This window comes from Notothenia rossii (genome assembly GCF_949606895.1).
Source record: "Notothenia rossii genome assembly, chromosome: 1".
Lineage (NCBI taxonomy): Eukaryota > Metazoa > Chordata > Actinopteri > Perciformes > Nototheniidae > Notothenia > Notothenia rossii.
The window spans coordinates 65,913,364-65,928,140 of NC_136912.1; the positions used below are offsets into that span (position 1 = coordinate 65,913,364).

General features: G+C 41.8%; 1 protein-coding gene across 5 annotated transcripts in view; it reads left to right on the plus strand.

Moving 5' to 3' along the window:
• st3gal3a (ST3 beta-galactoside alpha-2,3-sialyltransferase 3a) overlaps nucleotides 1-14,777 on the plus strand; it is a 34,449-nt gene that overhangs the window by 10,342 nt on the left and 9,330 nt on the right. For all 5 annotated transcript variants that reach the window (XM_079689063.1, XM_079689060.1, XM_079689062.1 and 2 more), the window contains 4 exons: nucleotides 836-930; nucleotides 2,338-2,401; nucleotides 6,780-6,875; nucleotides 7,036-7,222. In XM_079689063.1, coding sequence (XP_079545189.1) covers nucleotides 836-930; nucleotides 2,338-2,401; nucleotides 6,780-6,875; nucleotides 7,036-7,222 — 442 coding nt within the window. The remainder of the gene's footprint in view (nucleotides 1-835; nucleotides 931-2,337; nucleotides 2,402-6,779; nucleotides 6,876-7,035; nucleotides 7,223-14,777) is intronic.

Here is a 14,777-nt window from a genome sequence, read left to right on the forward strand (position 1 = left end):
GAAAAACAGCAGGTAGTAACAAAATCATTTCAAATAGAATTTGCTGAATTAAGGGTTTATTGTGACCTAGCCAGAGTCGGTGATTGCTGCAACAGTGGAAAGATATAACCGAGGATGGTTTCTGTGGTTTTCTGACGAGATCGAATCAACTTCGTTTGGCTACGCAACAAGGAGATTGAATCCCCAACACACAAAGATATCGGCAATTGCCTGTTTTGATCTAGCAAAATACAAATGTGTTTTTACAGGGGTACTATGTGAAAGCAAAAGGGAACTCTTTTGTTTGTCTTTCATCAAGGATTTAGTCGATCTGGTGCCATAAAGAGCAGTGCAGAATAGGTTATCATTCTCATGTAACAACTAAATCAATCACATGTTTATATTTTTATTTGTTGGTTTAAAACAATGTTATCTCCACGTTGGTTATTATTTATTTTTGTGACAAAAAAAGGCTGCCAGTTTAGTCTCTGAACCACCAGTCTAAATCTTAAGGGAAGAGGATGGATCATGATTTCCTGCCTTCCAGTGGGTTACCACCCTTTTATCAAGGAAACTTGTGGATCTTCCGTGGCCAAAAGGTCAGACTGGATATCTGCTCCGAGCCTCACTGTGCAGCTCTGTCCTTTCATTCACACGTCTTTAAGTTTATTTTGGTGAAGGTGAAATCAGACAGACTGTGGATTAGCTGGTAACACGATGCTGTAAATCCTCTTAAGCATTCTTCCATTAATCAGTGCATCTACACACATCCATACGGGTGTACCACAGATATTGCTCTAAAGAACACCAGTTCTTCATTCTCACTTGCTCTTACCCGTTTCTTTTATATCAACAGGTTCAACAAACTGGCGCCAATGTTCATTGATCCAAATTACAAACGATTCTACAAGATTGGTGATTACCCGCCTCCATTTGGTGTGAGGTCCCAAGGTATGATTACACATTCTTCTCTTTGTAGTTGAAGGTAAAACAATTTAAGTTGCACTAAATTTCTCACAGGTTAAGACTAGATTTTTCTAACCACCAACTGGGAAAGTACACTAGCCCTGTGGAAGATTCAAACGAGCTAGTTTGTACATCTTGTGGTCCGACCATGCCTTAAGTGTGTTACCTCTTCTGAGCCGTCACATTTGAAGGAAGGGTTAATAACCTCCTTTCATGGTTACCCTATGGCTGCATCCTTCCACCAGTCTGATCTCTCTCAAACAATTCTGTCTTTTTTGTGTCATTGCACTATTTATAAAATAAATCGTACAAATGGAGATAATTATTCGGAACTCTTGTAGACATATAAGATGTGACAGGCTTTTGTTTACATAGAAAGTGACAGGAGTAATTGTAAAGATGTGGACACAAACCATCAAGAGGCCAACCATGTACCAGGTTTCAAGCCAGTCTTGTCGAACTTTAGACAGGGCCAGGCTTTTTTGTTTTCTACTGTTTCCAGACTTAATGCTCAGTGAGGCACAGCTAGATCCGAACTTATCACAAAGACATGACAATGATATTTCTTTCTTCTCATCTCAATTTCAGAAATGAGCCTAGAAGTGTTTTTTCTTTTTTTAGAAGTGGAAATGTTTCTTTAATCCAACCTCTTGAACCAGAGCAAAAACATGATTCAGTTTTGTGCTTAATAAGAAATTCCATTAAGGCCCCGTCCACACGGAGACGAGACAAAAACGAACCAAAGTAGTTTTCCAAAAACTCTTCCGTCCACACGAAAACGCTCAAATGCTGGAGACGCTGTAGTACATATGCTGGACCTGTAAGTGGGGCTGTACTTCCGCCACAAAATACACCAAAAGCAGCGAATAAGACCGATGACGATTATTATTATTATATTATATTATATTACTATTGTTGCTGATGGTTAGGGAGCTGTAGATTTTGCACTAACATCTGTAGCATGGTCAGTAGCGTCTGGAGCACGAACGCAACCCTTTGATCCGCTATTGTTGTTGTTGTTGTTGGCGAAACGCATCAGCAATACGCTGGGGTGAGCAGGAGAGGTGGGGAGAGGCGGGGCTATGGGGTCATCATTTTCAGGAAATAATCGTATAAGCGTTTCGTCCTCAGACCTACCCACTTTGGGAGCCATTATCAAAGTGTATCTGATTTGGGCTCCGAATCCGCATTCCCGTTTCGGCCATTCGAAAAATTTGAATGCGCTTTAATAGTTGTATAACATTCAAAGATGAAGAAGTGGCTGGCTGCCAGCCGTATCTCATCCATCACAGAGATGGGGGCTTCATAGCTTGGGTGGGAAGTTTCAGTTCACTTTCATCCTCATCTCACTTGTTTTCTCTTTCTGCCTTCATGTCTCTCACACACCTGCAGAAAATCTCATAGATATTCTTCTGTCAGCCACTCAGAACTACGGCCTTGGGGAGGATCTTGACAGGTAAGTGGGTTTTAGATGTTCATTCATTCGCCAATCAAAACAGAGCAGTCATCACAATATCGTTTTTTACAACTGTATTTGAAGCTACCATCAGTATAATTTGTAAACTGTTAACAGTTTACTTTTAAAATGCACACATATTAAGCAGCCGATCAGTGTCAAATGTATTGCCAGTCTATTCAAATTATATTCTCCAGTTCACCAAGGTTATTTACCGAGGGCATTTGGTTGTCTTGTTTTCATTAGGAAAGTGTGCAATGGGATTTCCAGTTCCTTTTATATACTGTTTATTCCATCATCACCTAAGCTTTAGGTCACAATACATCTTAGGTAAAGAAAACTAAACAGTTAGTATCTTTTAAGACAGATATTTATAAATGCAAAATGTATAGCAGAAAAATACAGATGTTATACAGATACTCATCTTGAAATAATCAAAATATAATATTTCCTCTGTGAAGAACAGAAGGTTAAAGGTAGGTACAGTGGGGCAAAAAAGTATTTAGTCAGCCACCAATTGTGCAAGTTCTCCCACTTAAAAAGATGAGAGAGGCCTGTAATTTTCATCCTAGGTATACCTCAACTATGAGAGACAAAATGAGAAAAAGAAATCCAGAAAATCACTGTCTGATTTTTAAAGACTTTATTTGCAAATGATGGTGGAAAATAAGTATTTGGTCAATAACAAAAGTTCATCTCAATACTTTGTTATATACCCTTTGTTGGCAATGACAGAGGTCAAATGTTTTCTGTAAGTCTTCACAAGGTTTTCACACACTGTTGCTGGTATTTTTGCCCATTCCTCCATGCAGATCTCCTCTAGAGCAGTGATGTTTTGGGGCTGTCGCTGGGCAACACGGACTTTCAACGCCCTCCAAATATTTTTTATGGGGTTGAGATCTGGAGACTGGCTAGGCCACTCCAGGACCTTGAAATGCTTCTTACGAAGCCACTCCTTCGTTGCCCGGGCGGTGTGTTTGGGATCATTGTCATGCTGAAAGACCCAGACACGTTTCATCTTCAATGCCCTTGCTGATGGAAGGAGGTTGTCACTCAAAATCTCACGATACATGGCCCCATTCATTCTTTCCTTTACAGGGATCAGTCGTCCTTGTCCCTTTGCAGAAAAACAGCCCCAAAGCATGATGTTTCCACCCCCATGTTTCACAGTAGGTATGGTGTTCTTTGGATGCAACTCAGCATTCTTTCTCCTCCAAACACGTCTAGTTGAGTTTTTACCAAAAAGTTCTATTTTGGTTTCATTTGACCATATGACATTCTCCCAATCCTCTTCTGGATCATCTAAATCAGGGGTCGGCAACCCCTGGCACGCGTGCCAGCATTGGCACGCGGCACCGTAACCAGTGGCACACTAGGAATAAGTGGAATAAGTGTGCAAAATATTTAAATTGTATTTTCGGATCCTGAACGAGACCGCCGCCAGAGCGCGTCTCCCCGTTACCTGCAGAAGGAAGCCATGCACGCAATGCAGCCCCGCTCTCTTTAACTCCAGGTGACTTTCTGCCGCTTTCCTCCGTGGTGCAGTGCTGATCGTTTCACCATGGAGGAATGCACTTCACTAATTGCAGTACCCATAAGGAGCTGTACAAATGCCGCAGTTTTTGCGTGGCTGTGTATTTAGTTGAAAGCCCAGTGGTGATCTGCTCATCTCTCATCTAAATAATATGCTACAAAGGGGCGGACTGGCCATCTGTGTGTTGAGCTTTCCTGTCGGCTCCCAGACCGTAGTCGAGGAGGGCAGAAGCAACACGCTTCAGGTTCAATAACCCACTTTAGCTTAAATGACTGGAGAGAGGCGAGCTCTTCTTGGGAGGCCGTTGCATTTATTTAGCTGTTCTTCTGTTTCACAAAATACATCACAGACCTCTGTTTTTCTGCTGCCTCGTTTCACTTCCAGAAACATACATACGTTCCCTCATTGTCGCTCTACCATCCACAAACACACATGCACAAGCCACACTCCTCTCTCTCTCTCTTAAAGGGACAGCGATCTCATCTCACTCTGCATGACCCTAATATCATAACATGTGTGCTCTGGAAAATCACAGAACGGACGATCGTCCTTATTATTATGCCGTTTAAACCAATTATTTAAATGTGTTAAATTTGGCATCATGTAAGTTCCGCTGACAGGTCCACACACTGCTTCCCCTCAGCGAGGCTCCCCCGCCCTCCTGCCGATAGTTCACGGGCCCCGTTTTAAATGGCACTTCATATCAAATAGGTTGCCGACCCCTGATCTAAATGCTCTCTAGCAAACTTCAGACGGGCCTGGACATGTACTGGCTTAAGCAGGGGGACACGTCTGGCACTGCAGGATTTGAGTCCCTGGCGGCGTAGTGTGTTACTGATGGTAGCCTTTGTCCCAGCTCTCTGCAGGTCATTGACTAGGTCCCCCCGTGTGGTTCTGGGATTTTTGCTCACCGTTCTTATGATAATTTTGACCCCATGGGGTGAGATCTTCCGTGGAGCCCCAGATCGAGGGAGATTATCAGTGGTCTTGTATGTCTTCCATTTTCTAGTAATTGCTCCCACAGTTGATTTCTTCACACCAAGCTGCTTACCTATTGCAGATTCAGTCTTCCCAGCCTGGTGCAGGTCTACAATTTTGTTTCTGGTGTCCTTTGACAGCTCTTTGGTCTTGGCCATAGTGGAGTTTGGAGTGTGACTGTTTGAGGTTGTGGACAGGTGTCTTTTATACTGATAACGAGTTCAAACAGGTGCCATTAATACAGTTAACAAGTGGAGGACCGAGGAGTCTCTTAAAGAAGAAGTTACAGGTCTGTGAGAGCCAGAAATCTTGTTTGTTTGTAGGTGACCAAATACTTATTTTACGGAGGAATTTACCAATTAATTAATTAAAAATCCTACAATGGGATTTCCTGGATTCTTTCCCCCCATTCTGTATCTCATAGTTGAAGTGTACCTAGGAGGAAAATTACAGGTCTCATCTTTTTAAGTGGGAGAACTTGCACGATTGGTGGCTGACTAAATACTTTTTTGCCCCACTGTAGGTAAGAATGGAGAAACCAGCTCGAGTGCGCTAGAATTTGAAAGTACGCAGCCGAAAAAAATCTGCCCCTTCCTTCAGAATTCCTTACAGAGCCCCTTCTCCAACACACACGAACGCGCACGCGACCAATGAGGGCACGAGATAAGTTTGTGCACAGATGGAAGGCTGTCAAGCAAGTAGGCCATCCAGTTATTTTAGCCAGGCCGGCTCAGATGATTGTTCGTGCTTTTACAGCGCCACGGCTTCCACAGATGCATTTTTTTATGTATTTATTGTCAAAGCATTTAATGTATTCATTGCTATCGGGATGTTAAGAGCATTCCATGGAATATAACAAAATACAATTCTGAAGTGAATTACCTACCCTACCTTTAAGGTCAGAACTCTGACTCTAATCTCGAAACAAAAAAACAAAATCACTTTAGGTCTTATTTTATTAGGCCCATCTTATTCTTAAGAAGTTCCCCTACTTAAGAACAAATGTAATCCATTGTATGTTCAAAAAGCTTCAAATCTAGTTCTTCATGTGACATTGGAATTAAGGTGCCTTCCTTGGAAATCAAAAATGCCTCTAGGATTAGCTTGAAAAAAGACAGCGCCATGTGTTTTAAACATAGACTGTATATATAAAGGGTTTTAAATTCTAAACAAGTGCTTTATAATTATTCTGTCATTGTACCCTGAAAGTCCAACATTAATGACTGGATCACACATCAGCTACAACAGAGTGCTTCATTTCACTTTGTCTTCATATGGAACTCATCAGTTTCACAGACACTGTGCACTGACCCTGTTCCGTCAGCCAGCTAACACATTAAGGAATTTGTTTATTATTCCACTCCGAATCAAGCGGAGCAGACTAAACACTGGACACATTTTGCACTGAGTCTACAATACAAGGATTTAATCATTATTTTCACCACATTGTGACACTGACACATTGTAAACTTGTGCTAATAATGCAACAGTTGTTTTACTTGTGGAAAGAAGATAATCATAAAGAACATAAAAGTCCTAAGTGCTGAATGAATGAATATATACATTTATTTATTTTTAAAAGTGCATTTCTGTTTTTGGTGACAACTGATTTTGATTAACAGAAAAACTACTGCCACATTTTCCTATGTAGTGTTGAAGAAGGGTACACGGGAGGGAATAACTATTTCATTCAAGTTGTAGCCTCACTTCCAACGGTTATAGTCAGGGAGAGAAAACATAGCATTTTAAAATGTTATTTTTTATGAATTTATAAGCAAAAGTACATTTCAGACATTCAACGAAAAATGTATACGTTCAATTATTAGAGTAATGTAGGCACAATTATGGATCTTTTCTGTGTGACAGTTTGGACTGTAAGACTTGCATCATCGTAGGGAATGGAGGAATCCTCGCCAACAAGTCTCTGGGACAGAGGATCGATGAGTTTGATGTGGTGGTCAGGTACGTTGTGATACAGAAGGAGGTACTTGACTCGATGCAACTCGATTACTCTCATCGTTTAATCAAATGTTGTACAATTGCAGATTAAACTACATGTTAACCAGCTTTGATTATTTTGGACAGGTCATTTTATGATTGATTTTGCAGCTGTGTGTTGCAGGTTAAACGAGGCTCCAGTGAAAGGCTTTGAGAAAGATGTGGGCTCCAAGACCACCATGAGGATCACCTACCCAGAGGGGGCCATCCAGAAGGCAGAGCGCTACGAGCCTGAGTCCCTGTTCGTCCTCTCTGCCTTTAAAGCTCTGGACTTCAAGTGGCTGCGACACATGATTTTCAGCCAGAAGCTGGTAAGGCAGCTTCAAAATAATTCAGGGTGTGTGCTGCAGCGAATGTAGCTATAGGCAGCTGGTGGTGTACAGTGCAGTGTTTTCACACCATTTATTCACAAATCTCAAAGCTTTTCATGCCTTCAGACATAAGGAAGTGATGACATTTTTGACAAACATTGATGTCAACTTGACTCGTTGGCAGAGATATACCATCACCCAGAAGAAATTCTAATATGAAACAGTCAGAAACGGGAGCAAAAGCACACCCTAGCCTAGCGATATGGATCAATTGATGGCAACTACGAATCATCACTTGCCGGTTGCCATTAGTTTTGTTAAAGTTATTAACAGCGTTATCTGTGAAGTATGTTCTTGATGTGAAGGTGGAAATGTCATGATTCTGCATTGTAGCTCCTTTTCCCTTCTGTTTGATTTCCGATTGGTTTGCAAGACTGCCACCGCTCATTTTACTGGAGGCATTGTTGTCGTTTTAATTGGCTGGTCAAATTCAATTGTTCTAAATAAATGTAAAGCCCCACAAACTGTGTGCTTAAGCTTTATTTAGAAAACATTTAGAACACACTATGGAAGCCAAACTCACAAAACTTCACAGGTGTGTAGTTAAAATGGAAATAAAAATGTTGTTTGAAAATAGGGTGCATAGGGGTCATTGGGCTGAGCTTGAAGATAGGTGTGGTCCGAGCCAAACAGAAAAAGCAGATAGATAGACACACACACACACACATATATATATATACTAAATACTTTTTTGCCCCACTGTGTGTATATATATATATACACATATATACACAGTGGGGCAAAAAAGTATTTAGTCAGCCACCAATTGTGCAAGTTCTCCCACTTAAAAAGATGAGAGAGGCCTGTAATTTTCATCCTAGGTACACTTCAACTATGAGAGACAGAATGGCGGGAAATAATCCAGGAAATCACATTGTAGGATTTGTAATGAATTAATTGGTAAATTCCTCTGTAAAATAAGTATTTGGTCACCGACAAACAAACAAGATTTCCAGCTCTCACAAACCTGTAACTTCTTCTTTAAGAGCCTCCTCTGTCCTCCACTTGTTAACTGTATTAAATGGCATCTGTTTGAACTCGTTATCATTATAAAAGACACCTGTCCACAACCTCAAACAGTCACACTCCAAACTCCACTATGGCCAAGAGCTGTCAAAGGACACCAGAAACAAAATTGTAGACCTGCACCAGGCTGGGAAGACTGCATCTGCAATAGGTAAGCAGCTTGGTGTGAAGAAATCAACTGTGGGAGCAATTATTAGAAAATGGAAGACATACAAGACCACTGATAATCTCCCTCGATCTGGGGCTCCACGCAAGATCTCACCCCGTGGGGTCAAAATGATCACAAGAACGGTGACCAAAAATCCCAGAACCACATGGGGGGACCTAGTCAATGACCTGCAGAGAGCTGGGACCAAAGTAACAAAGGCTACCATCAGTAACACACTACGCCGCCAGGGACTCAAATCCTGCAGTGCCAGACGTGTCCCCCTGCTTAAGCCAGTACATGTCCAGGCCCGTCTGAAGTTTGCTAGAGAGCATTTAGATGATCCAGAAGAGGATTGGGAGAATGTCACATGGTCAGATGAAACCAAAATAGAACTTTTTGGTAAAAACTCAACTAGACGTGTTTGGATGAGAAAGAATGCTGAGTTGCATCCAAAGAACACCATACCTACTGTGAAACATGGGGGTGGAAACATCAAGCTTTGGGGCTGTTTTTCTGCAAAGGGACCAGGACGACTGATCCGTGTAAAGGAAACAATGAATGGGGCCATGTATCATGAGATTTTGAGTGACAACCTCCTTCCATCAGCAAGGGCATTGAAGATGAAACGTGGCTGGGTCTTTCAGCATGACAATGATCCCAAACACACCGCCCGGGCAACGAAGGAGTGGCTTCGTAAGAAGCATTTCAAGGTGCTGGAGTGGCCTGGCCAGTCTCCAGATCTCAACCCCATAAAAAAATCTTTGGAGGGAGTTGAAAGTCTGTGTTGCCCAGCGACAGCCCCAAAACATCACTGCTCTAGAGGAGATCTGCATGGAGGAATGGGCCAAAATACCAGCAACAGTGTGTGAAAACTTACAGAAAACGTTTGACCTCTGTCATTGCCAACAAAGGGTATATAACAAAGTATTGAGATGAACTTTTGTTATTGACCAAATACTTATTTTTCCATCATCATTTGCAAATAAATTATTTAAAAATCAGACAATGTGATTTCTTTTTTCTCATTTTGTCTCTCATAGTTGAGGTATACCTCGGATGAAAATTACAGGCCTCTCATCTTTTTAAGTAGGAGAACTTGCACAATTGGTGGCTGACTAAATACTTTTTTGCCCCACTGTGTGTGTGTATATATATATATATATATATATATATATATATATATATATATATATATATATATATATATATATATATATATATATATATATATGATCACGTTTTTGAGCCTTCATTACAAATCCAGTGGTGGGTGATATTGTATGGGATAAGTATTGGGAGTATGCCTATACACATTGCTTTCAGTCCAGACTCGTTTTTTAAAACTTTTCTTCTCGACTGGTTAGAACCATTTCTATATTTAGGGGGCATCCCAGCTCACAGTGGACAAAGCACACACTCGATATCCTGGATTATTATTTGAGAGGGATCTGTGTAGAAATGTAATAATGTAATATTGTTGAGTAGTTATTATAATCCTCAACATAAACCAAACGTACACAACCTGCTCCTCTACTGTCCCACTGCCCTGTGTCTGTTCAGAGCACTTGCTCTAGGCTTTATGGATGTACATGCTTGACTGTGAATGTAGCACATTCCTGCACCCCGAACACAACATACCTGCTTTGTACTCCCTCCACATTCCTCTGTGGCAGGAAAGCAAATGGGGTCAAATGCTGTAAACCCCTAAATAGATCAAAATATCAATATTTACAGGCAAGTAATGTCTGGTCAGTTCTCAGTGACGAGTCATTCCAACACTATTTTTGTTATGTTGAACTGCAAATTCACACAGACTACTTTCAAGCTTAGAGATGTGGTTCTATAACCTCTAAAACAATGTTTTCAAAGATAGACAGATTACCAATAGCACCAGTTACAGCTGATATAAAGGCAAAGGTATACCTTGGATATCTTGTTCCATTTCTTAGTTTTAAATTATGCACCATTGAAGAAGTGAGCCACAATGTGTTTCCTCTTTTTAGACTCTCAGTACTGATCTTGTGTGCATGTCTATCCAACTGGCAGCCCGAGGGTGGTGAGTCGGAGTCTGAGACTTCAGCTCTGATGCACATCAGAAAGCAGCTGTCATTCTGCTGCAGCTCTGGAGGCAGAGAAGGAAGACAGGGCTTCATGTGGCTATCACCAGGGTGGTCTTTGTCCTGGATCACATTGCACCTCCACTGACAGGTGGAAGCACAGAGAGTGTGTGTGCTGTTCCAGCTGTATTGCTTCCTACCTTTGTTGTCAACAGGCTCATATCTAGAGTGGAAGTGACTTGGCGTTGTTTTCTGCCATCCCCATCAGCTCTCAGCACTCTTTATCACATGGTATCACTGTGACCTGCAGAGAGCTTTTGACTTCTAGTCTAGCCCCCATTCTTTTTTATTCGGCACACACATTGAAACAGCTTGTAAATACTAACATGCATTCAGTGGGTTATATAGGTTTTTATGCATGTAAATCAGAGGTGCCCAATACGTCGATCGTGATCGACCGGTCGATCGCAAAGGTAGTATGGGTAGATCGCATGGCATTGAAGAAAAAAAAGTTACCCTATCATCCATCCTTACTATGGCATTTGCCACTTGATTGACATACAGGTCAGCCAGTCTGAATTGTATTGTGCCATACTGGTTCATGCAGTTATGAGGGGGCCTCACCTCCTCATCTGAAGCGCAAACGCGGCGCACTATTATGCGCCTATGCAGCGCAATTAGTGTGAGCGCGCCACCATTTAGTCCAGTAGCACCGCTCGCGGCACAGATGGTGCAGGGGCGGCCCTGAAGGTAGATCATTTGGGCGTGGTCATTTTAAAAGTAGCTCCCGAGCTGAAAAAGAGTGGGCACCCCTGATGTAAATGGTCTGTGAAGGCTAAAATCTCAAAGTTTATTTCCCACACTCTGCCCCCCTGCCTGCAATGTTTCAATTGGACTGCTTTGTTTACTTGTGTAACATAATGAACTCACTATGTAACGCTTCTATTGGCTAGTGCACCAACACATGGTATGAGACATTTCCGACACACCTCTAAGCGGTTGACCAATCACAACAGAGCCAGCCAGCTAACCAATCAGAGCAGACTGGGCTCTGGTTTCAGACAGAGGGTGAAAAGAGGTGCTGCAGCACAGGCAGTATGAAAAACATAAAGAGCTTTTTGAACATTAAAGCATGGAGACATGTCGCAGTAGAGGCAGACAATATAAATATGTGATCCCGAAAATAGGGTTAATGGGGCCCCTTTAACTGATGTAAAGGTAAAGAAAGAGCAAATCATTGCTTTTTTTCAACTATAAAGCATGTAAACATGTCACATTAGAGGATTCCCTAAACAGGACATCTAACCCAATTTACACAGTGTTTAGCCTGGTGTGCAATGGCAGTGCAATTCCCCTGTGCAATGCAAGTTGTCTTTTTTAAATAGTTCATCAACCTACTTTCTCATATTTTTGTATACAACAAAGTGCAACAAAATAAATGCTTTATAAGAGATATTGATTTTTAAAATAAAATGTGGACTGCTTTTTCCACTTATTCGTATTATTTATATTGTCAAAACTACATAGAAACAGAATAGTTGGCGAGAGTTCAGAGTGTAAATGAGAGGCTGCCATGAGGAGGCTGTGACACAGCAGGCATTCACCCACACTACCAGTGTGGACATTCAAGACACATCACAGATCACCTTTAGACAAGATAGGACAACATGTCATACAAACTACTTAGTGTTAAAACATGTTGAATCGCACATGGACACTTATAGTGGTTAGAAGACTTGGTAGAATGTGTCTTGGTTGGCACATGTACTTTTTGACATTGCCTCACAAGTTTGTTGAATTAACAGTAATGGTGTTAAAGGACTTTGATGCTCATGAGACCGGCTTCATTTACAACAACACTTCAGGGTGGCAGATCAAGTTCCCTGCTCGCGAATGGGGAGTGTAGTAAACACACTGTTAGTGGTCACATGCACACACACACTTACTCACTATGCTAAGTGTTGGCTGGAGGAAGATGGATTGCACTAGGATAAGGAAAGTGGCAAAGTAGACACTGAGAGCTGGCATTGTGTGACACAAGTGACATCTATCATGGCTGACTTTGTTCCTTGGACAGGGTTTTCTGCAAAGGAAGCATCAACAAATGAATGTCATTTTATATTTAAATATATCTTATCTTGCCTCAAAACCGACAAGTACGGTAGTCTTTGTCAGGTTTTTATTTGTGTGGTCTGTTTGTCCTTTATTTGATTGTTTAGAAACCTCCTTTAACTTGCGAAAAATATCCCAAGTCTGGAATTGAAGCGGGCCTGTTTCAGTAATGTCATATACAGATTCTGCAGCTACGCAAGCAGCTATGTGATGCTCTACTAGGGTACGGCAGAGCTTTGAGGTAAATACTAACTTTATCTAACTGTGTGGTCAGCCCCAGCAGATCACACCATACATGATGGCTGATGCCTCCACAGAGTCAGAGGTCTGCAGGTGGGCCCCCTGCACTCCAAAAGACCTCAGTCTCCTCAGCACTCTTGAGTTACACTCTGCTCTGTCCCTTCTTATAGAGACCAGTGCGGTTATCTGAGCTGTCCAGTTTATTGCTCAGATGAACACCAAGGTACTTGTAAGATCAGAATCTCGACGTCCGCTCCCTGGATGTTCCATTGTGTGGGGGTGTGTGTTTGCGCCATCTGAATTCCACCACCAGTCCTTCCTTGGTCTTACTTGCGTTGAGCTGGAGGTGATTCCTCTGGCACTAGAGGGTGAAGTCCTGCGTCAGTTCTCTGTACATCGTCCCCTTTAGGCCGACGATGGCAGAGTCGTCAGAAAACTTCTGAAGGTGGCAGGTCGCAGTGTTGTGGGTGAAGTCTGCAGTGTAGAGGGTGAAGAGAAGCGACCCCAGCACCGTTACCTCGGGAGTCCCTGTACTGCAGATGATCCTGTCTGATTGACAGACACTCCCGGGCCTTAACGTACTTAGGTCATACCAAGTCTCTGTGAAAACAATAACCGTTAACCACAACGCCTTCTAATATCCCTTTTTAATTACATTCTGCTCCTGAGTGTATCTATCTTTTTATTTACGGAATGGACAATTGCTAGGATTATAAACTGCGTTATAAAATGATGTGAAGCCCCAGGTTACACTTTTTGTTAAAGTCCCTGCAGCGGAAAAGGGCTGTCAAGGAATAGAGTTGCATGTATGCTGTATACATACCAGCTAGTTGAGTTATCTGGAGTAAATGTAAACATATTCACTGATACTGTCAGAGTGGCTTGTCATTTGATCCTGTAGGCTGTGTGCAGATGGGTTTTCCACAGACTTCATCATCTTAGTGCCGCCAGCAGAGCAGAGGTGTTAGGTTCCCGCTCGGATAGGACAGGATTACCACCTGATCTCTCAATAGGAGCTTATAGTCTAACAGGGTAACATTGCTATGCTAGTAAACCAACAGCTCGGATCAATGCTGTTTGGTTTCTCCCTACATCGCTCTCCTGCATACCTGAGCTAACTCAGAGGCAGGTTTCCCAGTAACTGTCCATAAAGAGACATAAGGCTGCTGGTAATTAGGGTAATGGCCCCAGGTATATGGATACGGGGGCTTCCTTCTCTGCCTGGCTTTGTTTGCTTCTCTTGTTTTTCATCAGTGTTTAAATGTGTTGACCTCTCTCCCCAGGTCTCAGCTCAGGAGATTACTTTCACTGGGCTGCTTAAGCACCATCATATTTTCCACCCCTGTCCACTACTAGGTGATGGTAGTACGAATTGACACTGACAGTGTGAATATTTATTATAAATATTCTATAACATTACGGTTACAGATGACATCTGTTAATGATTAGGTTTTTGGTTTCAGATATTAACATTTAGTCAATTGGAACAGCAGTAAAGAAAGAATATATATAAAACAAAGTCGTGGTAAAACAATTGGAAATCCTTAAAAATGACAAGAGCTCGAGCAATAGATGAGACACTGGGATGAATATTTGTAACACAGCTTAACATTTTGACACTAAATTGCTAATGACTTGTTGCTGGTTTGTGCACTTTGTCCACCTCCAATCAACTTTCATTTGTCAAACTCAATGAATTGTCTCCACCAACCTATGAGAAAAATCTTTGTATTAGCGGCTAAATGCTCTCAACACACGTTTCACCACCTAGTCTCTTACAGTGTCTGTCTTCTGTGCTGCTGTGTCTGAAAGTGTTTACACTTAAAACAGCTGCGGCTGGAAACCAGATTGATAAGAGCCTGAACACTATACCAAATGTTGCCATAAAACCAAAACAATGAGTTAAAAAAGG